The sequence below is a fragment of the Anguilla anguilla genome, chromosome 3, assembly GCF_013347855.1.
Source record: "Anguilla anguilla isolate fAngAng1 chromosome 3, fAngAng1.pri, whole genome shotgun sequence".
Lineage (NCBI taxonomy): Eukaryota > Metazoa > Chordata > Actinopteri > Anguilliformes > Anguillidae > Anguilla > Anguilla anguilla.
In genome coordinates this window covers 64,487,929-64,504,840 of record NC_049203.1, presented here as the reverse complement: position 1 = coordinate 64,504,840, position 16,912 = coordinate 64,487,929, and the positions used below count along the sequence as shown (strand labels likewise).

The 16,912-nt window shown below is 44.3% G+C and overlaps 1 protein-coding gene across 1 annotated transcript in view; it reads right to left on the bottom strand.

Moving 5' to 3' along the window:
* Positions 1 to 15,838, bottom strand: part of myot (myotilin) — a 28,520-nt gene extending 12,682 nt beyond the window's left edge. The window contains exons 1-8 of the mRNA XM_035411873.1: positions 15,671 to 15,838; positions 7,864 to 7,919; positions 7,540 to 7,666; positions 7,106 to 7,171; positions 6,510 to 6,651; positions 5,266 to 5,289; positions 4,757 to 4,876; positions 3,866 to 4,019 (exon numbers count right to left, since the gene is read on the bottom strand). Coding sequence (XP_035267764.1) covers positions 3,866 to 4,019; positions 4,757 to 4,876; positions 5,266 to 5,289; positions 6,510 to 6,651; positions 7,106 to 7,171; positions 7,540 to 7,666; positions 7,864 to 7,871 — 641 coding nt within the window. The 5' untranslated portion in view covers positions 7,872 to 7,919; positions 15,671 to 15,838. The remainder of the gene's footprint in view (positions 1 to 3,865; positions 4,020 to 4,756; positions 4,877 to 5,265; positions 5,290 to 6,509; positions 6,652 to 7,105; positions 7,172 to 7,539; positions 7,667 to 7,863; positions 7,920 to 15,670) is intronic.
* Positions 15,839 to 16,912: the final 1,074 nt, after the last annotated feature.

Here is a 16,912-nt window from a genome sequence, read left to right as displayed (position 1 = left end):
GTACACAGGACCTATTGAGAGGGAGACAGCAGGACAAAAAAAAGAAAAAAAAAGAAAAAGAAAAAAGATGCGACAGGGTTTGAGCGGTCCAGCCAGAGCCCTTTCAAGCGGGCTTTGTTCTAAAACGATCTCTGGACGTCTGCCAGCTTTCTTTCCTGGGGGGGGTGGAAGAGGAATTCCCCCCTACCAACATGGCGCATTCTTTCACCTTTACAGCACGGCAGCAGTGAAACCGAAAATCAATAAACTGAAAGAGGCCAGAGTCATCTCTCTCTCCCTCCATCTTTTTTTCTTTTTTTCTCTGGGCTCTACACCCCTATTCTGCAACGGGAACACAGCCAGGAGCCATAAATTCCCCTTCTGAGTGAAAAAGAGCCAAGAGCTCTCTGGGCTTTCAGATTTGTGACTGAACTCTAAAAAAAGAACCGGAGCTACAGTTTAATCAACTGACTGAATTGCAGATTAAATAAAAAAGAGTTTGCTTTGGCACTGCAAAGGTTTTGCTGCAAGTTTAACTCATTTTGATCCTGATTGGAGGTAATTGGCAGAAGTTTTTCAAAATAGGCCTATATAAGCTTAACTTTAAAGTGGTTGGGAATGGATCTTTTTAGATGCAAGTATGCAAAGCAATTAGCAGCCAGAGACAGAAACAAAAAACTGTTTTCTGCTTCCTCAATAAAGAACATATACAGAACACCTTGAGAAATCTTTTGACCTCTTTACAGTTTTAAATATCAAACTGACCTTTAGAACGCAACACATGTGATGAACCACACAAAAGCATCTTAGTTTTGCTGTTGTTAGATTAGAATATACCATTCACTTGACCTGTTACACAATCACCAGAGACAACAGGTGTAGTGGTTGATGAGATCGTAACTCAAGTGGCCGTTAGGAAGGGGCTTAAGATAGTTGGATCAGTTTTAGAAACTCTGTATCTGCTGACCTCGTGCCAAAGCTATATGGTGATGCATCCTGCAAAATATGCCAGCGTAGTGTTTTGGGGGGATCACACTGTAAATGTAAACAGTTGGTGATTTTGTGTCTCGAAAACGCTTCAACAAATATTAATAGTAATATGGAATGCCCACACACACTGCTTCCAAAAAGTGTGCGATTTCTTGGGAAGTACAGTTGAGCTCCAGGTATAATCTGTCCATCCTAAACAACAAGTGGTCTCTGGGAAGGTTCATCAGCAAGCTAATCTGCTCTCTTCCAAAACTGTCCAGAACAAAGGTTTCCCTGGGGGGGCATCTGGGAATGTCTCGCACACACAACTGTATCAGCCAACAATGACAATGAACCGCTGTCTGTCCCCTTCAACCACGGGTCCCCCGATCACCCAGGAACGCCCTGGATACGGGCCCCCTTAAGTTCCATGACATCACACGTTCCTGAGTCCAGTAGTAACACATCAGAGATAGCACCGGTGATGGACACCGAATGGACTCTGTTCGTATCACATTCTCTCCGAGGCTTAAGTGTGAACACCTCCGCAGCTGATATTGCCTCACAACTGAAAACATTTCTGTAAATGCACACGCAACGACGTAAGTTCTTCCCTATAAAATGTAACGTTATTTTCGGCAATACAGGTAACTCACTCAAGCGCACTTGCAGGTACAGCAGATGCCACAAAATGACAAAACCCACTGCATATTAACCGCAGCTACACAGCTTCATTGTGGCAGACCCAAAAAAAACTGCAGTTTATACACAACACCGAAGGACGCTAAATAGTCTGTTCTTTGTAGGCTACATTTATTTGACACAAGTTAACAATGCCGCCAAATAACAGCAGTTAGACAGCAGCAATATCCATGCAATAACTCCTGTTTTCAATGCTCGACTGCTAGCATTTTAGACAATTGTATTTATTCGATATAGCATACATTTTTAAAGTATGACTAACAAAAAGAGTACGAAACTAAACGAGTTGCAATAACTATAAACATACATTTAAAGGCAAACCATCCCACAGCATGTAGTCACTCTGAACTTGCTGACGGCTTTGTGCTGAATTAACCCAAATGTGAACGCAAACAACTGTGAAACAGTCTTTCTTCAGATACATACAATCGTATCTCGAGGTTGATCTTACCTAACCACTGCCGCTCGACGGAAAACCGAAGGGTAGGATACACTGGCTGATTACAGATCAGCAGCACTTGCCCCGTGGATACGTCGGAGTCCAGAGACTGCAGCCCGGTCGCCTCCTCTTATTCACACTATCCCAGGCAATGACGCCGCGCGCTAAATCACCCAGCTGATTCCAGTGCCCCTCCACATTTCAAAGTAAGGGTTACCTCCGCCTCACGTGACCTCACCATTTATGTATTTTGGACCGCCTTGCATCACTGCCTCTCCCCCCCCCCCCCCCCCCCCAATTTATTCCAAATGAAGTTGTCTGGCTATTCATTGAATGTATTGATGTTCTCATTAAGTATTCATTGAATGTAGCTGAACTTCGTACTATGCAAGAAAGTATTTTTAATATACCAAACAAAACTACCTACCACAATATGTTAGCTGGACAGTGCATTATAAATTTTAAATAGTTCCATGTTTTTGGACTATGCTAAGGAATTTAGTATTTTTAGATAACAGAATTTGGCTAATCTATTTTTATATTTAGTCCACCCGTCTGCCTGCTTGAGCGGCTGGGTAGCAACGACGCCAAAAATAAATAATATTTATCGTGCAATATCACAACACTTGTCCTTAATTTACTTAAATTGACGAGAACAGCCTCCAAGTGGTTTCTAATAAAAACCAACCTTTTTAACACTTGTCAACAAGCCACTGTATTGCAATTATGGCTCCCTCTACTGGTACCGAAATAGTTTTTGGCGTGGAAATACAGAATTAACCGATTCCGAATGTAAAGGTATGAATGGGTTGTATTACCGATTGTAGGCCATATACATTGTTATATATTTATGTATACATATTCACACATGTATCTATTTGACATGTATTTATTTAGCATCTGTTAAAAAGTACATATTGCATTTTCATATATTTTGATCTGTGAGAGTATACACAGAAAACAGGGTCTGATCAACATACCGCGATACCTTTGGACACATGGTATAGGCGAACGTTTGCAAACTCTCCAACTGTTTCATTGTAAATATGTTCACAGTGGGAACATATTTTTTTCTGGAGTCACACAGAGCGCTAACCGTAGCCAACAAGGACAGGATTTGTGCGCCATCTTGTGGAAGTTCTTGAATATTGAGTCGTGACCACTCCTGCTACCACAATTGCGTCGGAATGTGTTGAATTTGCTCGTTGGCCTTTTTGCCGCGATGGGTAGGCGCTACTGCAGTGACAGCTCAGTATTAGGCCTACATGTAGTATCACGATATATTATTTGGTGTTAGGCATTTTTCCAGTGTTTAATGGCTTATGTCTACTATAAGCAAGTTACCCATGCCTTGTTCTGTAGTTGGCTATGGCATGTCACATTACCAGTCTGGATATTACTGAAAAATCTTCAAGTCCTGCTTCATAAGTGATTCACACTTCTAGTAGAAGGCTATCGCTTCAGTGATGATACGGTGGCTGTAGTCAAAGCAAATGTGTGAGTTACAAAGACAAGAATGATTAATAGAAATGCAGTCAATCATTACTTTGACAGCCCTGTAATTTGCTATTCAAAATAATTTTCCGATTGAGGGCCCGTGGAAATACTGCTAATGAGCAATCGGTTTAAACAGACGGTTTCGCTGTGTTTGTTTTTGGCTTTGCAGATGGCGTCTGAGCGACCAGCGATACACAAAGATGGAGAGTTGAAATGCGTTAACTCGAAGGCGTTAACCCGTCTCTGCACGCGGAGATCAGTTGGTTTTGTCGGACTTACGCGCCCGACAGAGGGGTCATCTCCTCATCCGGGCTGCTCGGCCACTCCGGGGGCGGGATTTCGGCCGCATCCCGGAGGAAAGAGGGGAAGTCATCGGAGTCCTGCCCGACGGACACCCCCGAAGGCTCCTCGTTCGACAGCACGTCATCCAGGTCTGGTAGTGACATCACAGACATCATAGCCGCACGTTACCTCCTTGTGCAAATTAATCGAAACGAGCTTACACTTGGATTTTAATTTGCAGCCATCTTTGTTTACCATTTCATCCATGCATTCCACACGTCTTCATTCAGTTGTGTAATTTCAAGACCATCCTCATCCAGGTGTGTTCATGCATTCCATCGTCACACCTGCTTATTTCGTTCTTGCTCATTATCATTCTAGCCCCCCGCCCATCCCGGTCTATCCATCTTCAACTACTTAAGTTCTAAATGGTTTATTTTGTAAATTAGGTTAGTCTACTTCTGCTGGATCCCTTCATTTTCTGTGCTCTGATTTGACACATACAGTAAATGTTTTCTGTGCTACATTGGGATGATACAATACGACATAATCCATCCAGAAGAACTTGTTCGGGGAAATTTATAGGGTTTCATAAAAATACAAGAACATGATGATGGACATAGAAATAACAAAACTAACAAAACAGCCAGTGATTCTATTATTTTGTACAAGGGTGTACTGGAGGCTCTCTTAATACTTCAGAGCTCTCAGTGAGAATTGAAAAAAATATTCTGGCACACACACACGCACACGCACGTACACACACACACAGCAGCATAGCCAGAGGAATATTTCTCAGGTTCAATAAAAAATAAATAACCTCAGAAATAGTGTGTGCAGCCAGGCAACAGTGTCACTGGGTGCAAGAACACCGCAGTCTATACTTACCACTGTACACCTCCAGAAAGGCACTGCAGGACACTGTGCCATACTGATTACCCGCAATGCACTTAAAAAGCCCAGAATCCTCTGGGTAGGCTTCTGTGATGACCAGTGTGCATAATTCCTCTGCGGTTGGAGAGAGGGAGGCAGGGAGGTAGAGAGAGAGAGAGAGAGAGAGAGAAAAGAGAGAGAGGGAAAGAGAGTGAGAGACCTTTGATTCTCATTTATTTAACAGTTAAAGGAGACATACAATTCTTGCTATCCAAAATATTCAAAGAGAGGAAATCAAAAGAAATCTAAACAATAAAACCAACAAAAAACAATAACACAGACTACAACAAAATACATAAAAATAAATTCAATAGAGAGATGACTGAGTGAAAATATTGTCTACCTGTTGATTAGATATTTTTAAACTGGAAGTACCATACTTTGATATTAGTCTGAGAAGTATTTGTGATTTTCTTTACAATAAATATTAAACAAAATCAGCAAAGAGGAGAAAGTTTACTCACCGGGTACTGATGCAGAACTGGCTTCTGGAGACAGAAGGAAAAGAGAAAAAGCTTTAACGCTTAGAACCTAAAAACAACATGCCAGACCACTACTAGAAAGCAGAAAGATTATAACTTCCTCATAACTTTATTATTTTGGGAAGTTAATAGCATTACAAAATGAATGCTGTTATCGATGGAAGAACTAACCATGCTGACTCCCTTACTCTTGCACTACACACGGTAAATAGTATTCAGAAGAGCTTGGTAAAGTACCTCATCCTTACTAGTATGTATTGAAGATTACAGATTGTGCTGTTCCTTCCAAAAAAAAAGTTTATAAAAGTATTCCTTTTTGAAATAAATCTCAGGTAGTTGTACTTAAACTTTCACTTTATTTTCCAGGAGTAAACTTTGATCCCAGTTGGAAATACAGCTGAAAAATTAAAGTTTAGGATAAAAATTTTAGTAGTTCCTAAATGGTATGCATAAAGTATAGTTCCAGGAAATACTTTAAGCATACTTAAAATAGGCCAGTTTAGTTTTAAGTTGTTAAAATAAACTTAAAACTAAACCTGATGTACTTAGGTATTCTTTAACAAATAAAACCTTTATGTAATACTTTTTCATAAGGGGAAGATCAAAATGGTGGGCTGTGCATTGGTAGGCCTCAGGCTGGATTGCACTTCTGTAAGCCTGGGGCCTGTGCTGTGTTTGTGTAGACCTCAGGACAAAATTGTGTCGGCGTTGGCTGGGGTTCATATTATACTCCGCCTTTTGGGCGTGGGTAGGGGGTGGGGGGGGGGAGTGGGCTAGATACCAATCTCCACCTGGGGGAGAGGGATAGAGGGATTGGGAAGATTGTGATCATAGGGTTGCGCTTTCTTCCTCCTCTTACTTCGTTTCGGATGCGAGGTTGTGTCATTTCTTAGCAAGCGTCTGCGTTGGCTTTGTGTGGGATGCATGGTTATGTTATGTTTGCACAGGGCATCGTTTTATTAAGCCTCAGAGCCTGCATGTGTGTGTGTGTGTGTGTGCGTGTGCGTGTGTGTGTGTGTGTGCGTGTGTGTGTGTGTGTGTGTGTAAGTGTGTGTGTGCGTGCGTGCATGTGTGTGTGCGTGTGTTCGTGTGTGTGCATGTGTGTGTGTAAGTGTGGTGTGTGTGTGTGTGTATGTATATGTGTGTGTGTGTGCGTGTGCGTGTGTGTGTGTGTATGTGTGTGTGTTTGTGCGTGCAGCCTGCGTTAATGGCATGATCTGACTCACTCTTCCTGAGGATACGGAAATCTGCCGAATCTTCGATCTGCTCGTCCTCCCGGTACCACAGGACCTGCAGCGGCGGCGTTCCGCGGATCCGGCATTCCAGAACCACCAGCTGGCCCTTCACCGTGCTGACGTCATGGAGACACTGGGAAGACAAACAAGGATTTGAACAAGGCCGAGGATTTAGTCTCTGAGTCGAATATTTCAAGAAATCCCCTCCTGTTATAGCTTCTCTTGTCATGTCCAGCATCCAAAAATGAAATATTTACTCAGCAGTTTTTAAGGCATGGGTCTGAATAATTAATAATGTGAATTTTGGTATTTTCCAAATGTCATCAAAGGACTTTTTCATCTTTTCATTTTCCAAACGGCTTCCCCAGTTTGGAATATATAATTTTTCTGAGTCAGAAGTGACAGGGACTGGATTTGACAACATTCTGTGCATAATGTAGAGAGTTATATAATGCATAATTATGGTCACATGATTGCCTAAAATCATCTCCATTCTTCAAATGAGTTGAGGCAGTTCCATAATATACCACTGGAGGGAGACAAAGACATTGCTTCTGTCGTCCTCAAAGCAAAATAGAAAAAATTACCTTTACAAATGTTGGGGCCACACCTCCATTCCCAGAATAATGCTGGCTGTATGATGGACTTTGGGTCTGGAAAAAAAAAAACAATGAGTTAACCCAGAAGATTGCTGGTGAACAACTGATGCCAATACTGCTCATCAGTAGCTGCATACAAACATTTTACATATCTGTACACGATATAAAAAAATCTATATTTTCTTCATAAAAAGACCCAGATCAACTCAAGATATAATTTTTGAATTTACATTTTTATGGTTTTTTAAAACTACTTCTATTTTTAACCAGCACTTTAACAGCAAATCAGGTGAGATTTTCATTTCACTTTCTTAGACAAAAACGGTAAGGGGCTTAAGATGTTGTGGGGGGTGGGGGGTGTGTGGAGGGGGGACGTAGAGAGGTAGGGATTGTGGGGGGCTGGGATGGGGGTGGGGGGGTACCCTCTGGGGGCTGATGCACAGCGGCTGCACCAGGCTGGAGTGCCGCTGCTGGATCACGGTGGAGGAGGACGACTCCCTGGAGCAGGAGGAGATGGTGAGGGACATGGTGGTGGTCTTCTTCTGGACCCTAGAGGAGGGGGGGGGGGCGGAAATATCAAAATCGCAGTGTCACACAATACCAACTATATTTCATTCATTTTCTCCTCATTATCAACGCAATCCTGACAATAAATAAATGGTTAAAAGAGATTGAGGAGTAAGTACTGTCTGTATCTGCATTGACTCAGTATTGTGGCTGGGTCCAGACAGGCATGCTGTACTCACTGTGCCATGTTGCAGGCTTTCCCAGGGGCGTGGTGGGGTCCAGCTGCTGTAGATATCTGAAGAGAGGAGGGGTGTGGACGGCTGTTAATGAGGATGAATTGGAAATGGCATTCATTCTTAACCCTTTGAAGAGAAGGTCTTGTAGAATGGTTTTTTTTCTTTTTCAAACTTCAGTGTTCTAGAACTCCATTGCTTTCAGTCACCAGTAGTGATTGTGACATCAGCATTAGAATGTTAAGAACATTCTAATCACATCTTTCTAATCTCACACCTTCAAGGATTAATTACACAGTGCAATAACACAAAAATAAAAATAAACAATTTAATCACTGTAGCTTGTTCATTTTCAATCCAGTTAATTAACCAGTACAAATCTGCCCAGGTCCTGTCCTGGTCATGCTTGCTGTCAAACTGCTCTCTAGCTTTTTGGAGCCCACCCAGCTAGCCCAGAGCATCCTGGCATTTCGGAGATGTGGCTGTAAATATGCCGGATTGCCGTGGGGAGTCCTGCTGTGATACCAACGGCCCCACAGGAAGCTCCATCAGAGATCAGAGTCATGTGTTGACTCGGCTGTGATTGGCCAGGCAGTTGCCCCGGGTAACAGCGGGTGGATTGGAAGGGCAGGGGTTCTGAGTCCCAGCTGCCAGTGGGATCCCCTTTCTGTATAAATAGACGGCGTTTCATGCCATCATCCAGCGTGAGATTGGCAGATCTGGGAGTGAACTGAGAGTGGCTGCTGTACTCTGTAAACAGGGAGACCTCTCCTCTTTAGAACGGAAGTTGCAACACACTCCGGGCACTGTTGCACAGAAGCCATCTTTTTAAATTCGCTCCAAAATTAAAATGCGCCCCACGTGCGTCGTCCTTCCACATCGCTGTCTTGAACTGACAGTTAGTCATCGTTCATAACGCGACACGTAACGATGACATTAGTCATACAGCATTAGTCATAATCGATGGAAATTCAAGCATCCAGAAATCAACACCTGGCATTAGAATGATTAAACTCAGCTGTTCAGCTGTAGCTAAAGGCATTTTATTCAACAGCCACAGAAGAAAGAGGGGTCTGGTGACATTGAAGGAGGAGAATATTGATCACATGGTCATCTTTGGGCGCTGTCAGTGTGGCACAATGCAGTTGTGTTCAATGCATTCTCTCTTTCTCTCTTTTCTGTGGAGCCAGTCCCATTGGGCAGTGTTGGGCAAACTACTCTGACAGTGTTGTTCTACAAACTACCAATTACTTCACACTGAAAGTGTTTGAACTTTGGCAAAGCTACTATAAAAATAAATGTAGCTTGCAAAATTACAATTGCTCAAAAACCATAGCTCAAACTACTTAAAAAAACTATTTGTAAAAATAGTTGTATCAATAATAATAATAATTATTATGTTCCCCAGACATGGTGCTTGTGTGATCAATAGTTAGGAAATATAATAGGAAATATATATTTTAGGGCCAAAAATACTAGTCTGTGTAGTTAAGTACACCTCAAAATGACAAAAAAACTACTACAACCACTGCACAAATCTGAACGTAGTTGGACTGCTAGCAAACTGCAGCAAAATGCAATTAAGCTACTAGTTTAACCAGATATAGATAAACTACTCCCCCAACAGTGCCCAGAGGTATGTGAGCTGCCTTTTACCCCCTCAAACAACTATGCCCCCTCCCTGCCCACCCCACTCACCTTCCACCCGGCATTATGACAGAATTAGATCAGTGTTTCTAAACACTCCACCAGTACAGAAACAAGACACCCCAGAATGCAGAGCATGAAAACAACAACAAGCCACGAGCGGCAGTGCTTTGGGCTTAAAGGCGCAGTGAGAAAGCAAAAAAACTGGAGGGACAATTCAATCAAACCACAGCGGGTGATTGTCTTTAACTTTGATGGACAAATTCAATTAAACTGTCACATAACTATATTTTTTTTTGTTGTGGTTGGATAATTTCAGAAACCACAAAGACTGTAGCAGAATAAACAGAATGTAATCCTCGCTTAAATAAGCTAGTCAAAGTTAAACAAAGTACCAAAGTAGTAAGACGGAATGGTCCCAAAAGCAAAAGTAGAAAAAGTAGAATTCTCAGTCACGTATATGTAGTATCTTTAATACCTTTTAAAATGTCCAAAAGTAGATAAATAAAATAATAATAGTGATAATAACAATAACAATACAGATGAAAATAATATTTTTTGTATTTAAATGCACAAACACACATACGCACACACATACACACACATTTTATTTATTATATAAAATTCTCCAGGCACTTTGTTACTGAAACATCCTTTTAATGTCTATTAATAGCTCATCTTTGTGGTAACACATTTGTTCTTTTCAGTCATAAAGCTGGGAGTTTCAGTAGCTTAACAGATTACAGCTGCTGACTTAGGACTGGCATTTATACCGCTTAACAGATGTCTGCGATTCTGGGATGCCACTGAGGTTTTGTGCATATGTGTGTGGCGTGTGTCTGATGCCATGTTGTGTGTCTGTACGTGTGCATGCGTTTGTGTGTGTGTGTGTATGTGTGTATTTGTGTATTTGTGCTTGTGTGTGTGCACCTGTACGTGAGCATGTGTTTGTGTGTGTGTGTGTGTGTATCTGTGTGTGCGCGTGCGTGTGTGTGTGGTTGTGTGTGTGTGTGTGTGTGTGTGCGTGGTGTGTATCTGTATGCTCGACCAATGAGTCTCAAAGCCACTTGAGGACTGAAACTGAAAACTGTTATTACCCGAAGCCACATTTGAGTACACAGTGAACGACATTGAGCACATAATGATCTACGCGCAGCAGTGTGACCTGTACCATAAACACAATCAGAGCTATTGAAGCCATTTCATTTTAGGAACGCGCGGGGTACAAATGCACCGCGGTGTTTCCTGAGCTTGGACGGACGCCGGAAACACAAAGGTCCCACGCCGGACTCCGCCCCCTGGGGGGCGGGGGGGGGGTGGGGATCTGGGGGGCGGTGTCAGCCGGCGAAAAAAGCGAGCTTGGCTGGCCCCAGCGGTCACCGTGGGGCTTTCTTTCTTTTTTGTTGCCATTTTCTCCCATTTTCTCCCCAATTTAGTCGTTATACCAATTCCTTGTGTGTATCACGGTCCTGGTCGATGCGCTATCCTCTGTCGGTCTGGGGAGGGAGTAGACTACCGCATGCCTACACCGATGCATGTGGAGTCGCCAGCCACTTCTTTTCACCTGACAGCGAGGAGTTTCACTGGGAGAGCTCAAAGCGTGCAGAGGTTCAGGCTATCTCCCCCAGATCCCCTCCCCGCTGAACAGGCGCCCTGACCAACGAAGGAGCGCTTTCTGATGCTCGGTAAACACACCTTTGCCTCGGGGCGCTCGCTTCAGCCATTGTGGTATTCTGAGCCCCCCGCTGGAGGGGTGAAAAAAAGGGGGGGGGGGTCTGATTTCCTGGCCCCCCCTTACCACTTATCAGCCAGTTATGTAGCCTCTGAAGCCCAGGGGGTGCTGCCGATCTGGGGGTGGGGGGCTGTGGGGGTGGTTGGGGGAAACCCGAGCTGCCCTGCGTCTAATTCGGTTCCCCTCTCGGCGTTGGATTTAGAAACACACATGGTGCGTGATAAATCTTCCCCTCCCCTGGTCTGGCGTGTCACCGGCTGCAGCAGAGCGCCTTCCAAATCCTCTCATGGGTGGGGGGGGGGTCACACTGGTCTTTCCTGTATGGGGCCTGTTTTTTGTTACTTTTACCAGTTCGTTAAGGGACAAAACTTCATGAAACGTTGTGTTGAAACCACGAGTGTTCTGGGCTAAAGGGGTGAGTGCAGGTGGATGGGGGGGGGGGGGGGGGGGGGGGGGGTGAGAAAGGCTATGAGAAGATGGGACAAGAGGGCAGATTTTTGGAGATTCCGTCGGTGTGTGTCCAGTAAAATGTTCAGTATTAATTAAACTCTTAACGGAGTACACATGAATACCATAGGGACTATACGTACGCTCTGCAAGAGTTGGAGCACATCACTGCGTGCCTCTAAAGGTGTCAGGTCACATGACAAAGTTGGTGTTCAGTGCGAAAAGGGCAAGCTTAAACTGCTCCAAAACCCCCTGCTGCAATAGGACAGTCCCGGTGAACTGGGTCACTTCTCCAGTGAGGATTTTTCCTCTTTAGCACAGTGTGACTTGACTGTTATTGCTCACCTTGTGCTGGACGTTATGCCTGTTAAAAACTGCCATGGACCACACACTGGCAACAAGCGAGGCGCATTTGTTCTGCCTCTTAGCTGTCAGTTCTGGCTCTCAGCCGTTAGTTCTGATTCTTGGCTGTTTTCATGCCCAATTTTCTTTCGTACGTCCGCTGCGAAGCACCTTTGTGACATTGTCTCTGTAAAAAGCGCTACACAAATAAAATTGAACTGAACTGAAATAGTTCATCGTTCTTCTGGTAGAGAGAGAACAGCAGAAGAAAAAAAGTTAATTTTGTTATCAAATTGTTATCATTCTCTAAATGTGTTTTTATTCTTTATATTTTTCGGTGTAGCCTTCCACAAACTGCTGATGATCAAAGGCTTGTGTTGGCTCAACAGCTGTTTTTTTTACTATGGCTCCACATATCAGTTTCCAGAGACAGAGCACATTCCTATGAAACACAATTAAAATATCTCGGCATTCCTCCAAAAGGGTACAGCTGGGTGTGATCATTCCACCAACCACAAAAAACAAAATGGCTGCTTTGAGACCTGAAAAAGTTGTTATAATCGTGTTATAACCATGCTGAAAATGCATCAAAGGTGATCAACATCAGATCATTACATTTGCTTCAGTCACTTTATTTTATTGGGTTGTTAAAGGGGTGTCATAGCCATGGTGTTTTCTGATCTTAACGCTTGTGGTGTTGTGTTCCAGCCTGACCATAAACTAAAGTACACGGATGACAGAAACAGTACGCACCTGTTATAAGCATGGTATAGGTCACATATAGCACAGGTGGTCATCCTACACTGCCATATATCCGTCAATCATACAGCTATGTTGGACTTGGTCCTGGGCATAATCTTGGCAATTAACACCACTCTGGTTCCTTCACGTAGGTCTAACGCAATTTTTCCTTTGAGAAGATTAGCCTTAGTTTTAAAGGTAAAGTCTCCAGGAAATATCAAGCATAGTTGCAACTGAAGTCACTTAATAATAGCAGATAGTAGTTCTGTTTTTTTTTTTTTGTATGGCCACAGATGTGATATTACATCTGTTTCATTGAATAACTCTAAGTTATTTTCAAATCCAGGACTGGGGCCACAGGCCAAGTTAAACAGTTCAACAAAAAAAATAAGGTGAGGTAATGGACTTGCAACTTTTTTTTCTGAATGCTGCTGTGCCATTTGTCTGCACCTGGACTCTTAAGTTTCGGTGAAATAACAAACTCTGGCCTGAAACGAAAGAACCGCTTTGGATTTTTTTTTTTGCAGCCAGCCCACAGTCCATGAGCATTCTGTCATTCAGGTGTAATGGCCGACTGAACCAAATGGAAAACTTCCTGCTTCTGCAACTGATAGGTCCTGACCTCCAACCGGTGCAGTTTGTTAAGATTAAAGGAAGCACAAACAAGCCTTCAATGGTCTAGTCTTTAAAAAGCCAAACATTCAATTGTGAGTCTGACTGCAGCACAGCAATTGGTTAAAATTGAAATACCGTTAAAGTTTTAATACTGTTTTGCTTCCTTTTATGATAAGAAACAAAACCTACACTATGTTCCTTCATTACGGTTGAGATAATATTTTGTCCACAGGGTTCCTGACAGAATACATTGACATTTTGGCATGGGATTGCCAGTTCAACTGTGGGATTAAAAGGTCAAAGGGATATTTCTACTCATTTTATCTAAATTGTGTCAGCTAATTAAAAGCCTACAGTTTTGAGCTCGCCACACGGCCTTGTTCCTGAATGGTGCAGATTTGTTTTTGCTTCCTGATTAGTTTGTCATAAGAAGTCAGTTGGTAGTCTTTGGCTTTTTCCAGGGCAAACTGTGTTGCAGGCTTTTATGCTTTTATCAATGTCATACTCATGGTTTTCTTTTTGCAGATATAATTGCATAACTTCGGGCTGGGCTTTCAAAATCAGACTGGCATCCTGATGCTGAATCACTTTTGATGGGAAATAGATGAGAATGAGCTTCTTTATAACAGATACATCGTCCCTAGGAAATCATTGCGATAAAAATTTGTTGGGTGTGAAATATAGTCCGACAAAAGCTCGTAAAATCAGATTATGAAGCACTTCTGAACTTCAGTGGAATTCCAGAGAATGTTGTGAATGAAGAGGCAACAGTCCAACCCAGATAACTTGAATACTTGTACTGGTCTCCACACAATTTGTATGGATCTCTGAACAGTTTTCCTTCCTTTTGATTAAACGGAACAGTTTCTGTTTTGCTCTCTGAAGTTGGCGGCCACGTTGGTTGGCCCCCCGCATTCCCCTAGTCCCTCAGCTATATTTAACCATCTTATTGATGTGCTCGAGCATATTTAGGGGCATGGAGACAAGGAGAAGACATGGTGGCAAGACCATTGCTGATGTATGGGAACCCCCCGCCTCCCTTCCCCCCCCTCCCCAGAGTGTTCCCTGAGTGGGGATTAATGGACTCTCCCATTGGAAAACACCGAACAAGATGGCCGACGATCATGGCTGCGGCACTTCCCCCTGTTGTCGAGAGGCACGTTCCCCCCGGTGGGGCTGCAAATGAAGGCGGACGCCAGCGCAATTTGTCACATCCAGGACGAGTTCAGGGAGCCCCTCTAATGTCTGCACGTTAGCGGGCAAACTCAACGTCGACACTTCGCTAACTCTCGGCTCATTTTCACGTCGAGATTGGAGTTAACAACTGTTTTCGTCACCTCTAAGCAGTACGAATTATACTGTCCGTCAAAACCATGCAGTGCATGGACCTGCCCTAAGCACAGGGAAGGGAACTCCCATCCATATTTAGCAGTAGTTTTATTGGGGCCTAAGAGATCCCTTGGGTTCCACTTACCACATAAGCAATCTTCAGCGGTAACCACCTTAAAGCCATTCAGGAATTTTGGTATCTCTATCATAAATACCTATAGGGGTTGCACCAAGACAACAAAGCCCCTGTGTCCTACATCAGCGCACTAGTGGTGTGGACATATGGTCATGTGATCTGCGATGGGCCAATCGTAGCAGATGCTTTGCAAAAGCAAAGTAAAAGGATGTTTTATTTGCCCCGTTACTGCTTGCTAACCCCCCTCCCACCTGCTTGAACAGTTCCCCCAGAAACAGTTCCTCCAATCGCTTCACCCTCTGCACCACGAATCCTACCACATTTACAGGTCCTTTATCGCACATCTACTCCTGAATGCAACATATTTTAATTAAACAGATCTAAATACCAAAAATAATCTGCCACAAGCTTGAAATCCATTCCGTTAGAAATGTCGAGTCATGTTCAGCATTTTCCCCCACTGCCACAGTAGCTGTATCCCACAAAACCTATTTTGGACTTAAGTTCTAAGATGGCCCTCAAACCAAGGAGTACACTTGAGTGACTCCTTTCACCCTCGATCAAAATGGCTGAAGTTGAAGAGGGCACCGCAGCTCTTGTTACCTGCACCCACAGAGGCTGCAGAGTCGACACTTAACTACACGCTGGCTCACGAGTGAGGACCCCGAGGCACAAGGAGCACTCACCAACTCTTAATCCCCCCAAAACAGCCACCTCCTTTCCCTCCCTCTGATAATTGTTCCTCCGGGGAGGGGGGTGTGGGGTGTGGTGGCGGCGTTGGAAAATAAAAGCAGAGCTTGGCGCTGTGAAATCAGGGGTCTTACCGGAGGATGGCCTCGGGGGGCGGTGGAGCCGAAACTATTCCAGTGGGCGAAGGTGAAGGCGCGCGTGGGACCGGGTATCCGCTACTCCCAGTCCTCTCCCTGTCACAGCTTTCTGCTCCTGGGCAGCGCTCAGAGAGCACAGAGGACCCCCCTCTCCGCACAGGCAGGAGGTCATCTACGGTGGAGGGAGGGGGGGCGGGGGGGGGAGGTTTGGGGTGTGCGGTGGGGAGGGAGGAGGGGGGGACACTGGTTCCAAGGGAGCGTCTGGAGGGGGGGAATAAATCGAGGAAGTGAGCTCAAGCCCTGTCTCGGGTTACGGTTTCTCCGCCCCAACGCAGCTGACTCCACAGTTACAGGAAAACCCAACGCCGGGACCTCTCAAATATAGACGGACGGGGCAGGGCAAGGGCCCGCCCGGTTACACCGCTCGGCTCCGCGCAAAAAACGAAAATACCAGGCGGAAAGCCCGGGGTGTTTCGGACGAGGGCGCGCAGGTCCCCCCACCCTCCGCTAACAGCTCTTACCTGTGAAACATGCGCACCTGTGGCAGTGCTGGGAATCTTGAATGCGCGCCAGGGCGACGGGGCCCGAGGATTTTATGTTTTTAATGTTTTCCGTGCCTCAGCGGCCTTTGGTTGACGTATGAGGTGTGAAGTGCGGCGGATTAAGAGCGCTTACCTGGAAAATAAATACCGTAAGCGTGCCGGGTGACAGGACAGTACGGCTAAATGTTTAATTAGACGTACGATGATCTTTCCCCGAAACAGTGCTGGACTGAATTCTGGACCATTTAAAATCTGATTTATGACCCTCTGCCGCCTGCCCCCTCCTCCCCCCCCCCCCCCCCCAACACCCTTACTCTGCTGTCCCTCTGGCCCACGTCCGTGAGGTGCACAGAGAATTTAAACGTAGTCGGCGGTTGGTCACCGAGCCAGAGAAGGTCACACATCGGTTACTCAGAGTGCCACTGCCCTGCACCTCAGAGTTCAAGTCAGATATTTCAAATTTTTTCTACTATAAATACTATAAAACATTCGCTATTTTGAATTGACAAACCGAAGCTCTTCGCTTCTGGGCTAATAGCATAATTATTAGCAGGAGACACTGTCAGTAATTTTAATTTGAAAGCTGATGTTGCACTATGATATCAGGGGAATACTCAATAAAACAAAGAATGCTGATGCATCACTCAGACAGAGGGAAACCTCTATTACTTAATCAAAGGCGGAATGGAAAATATTC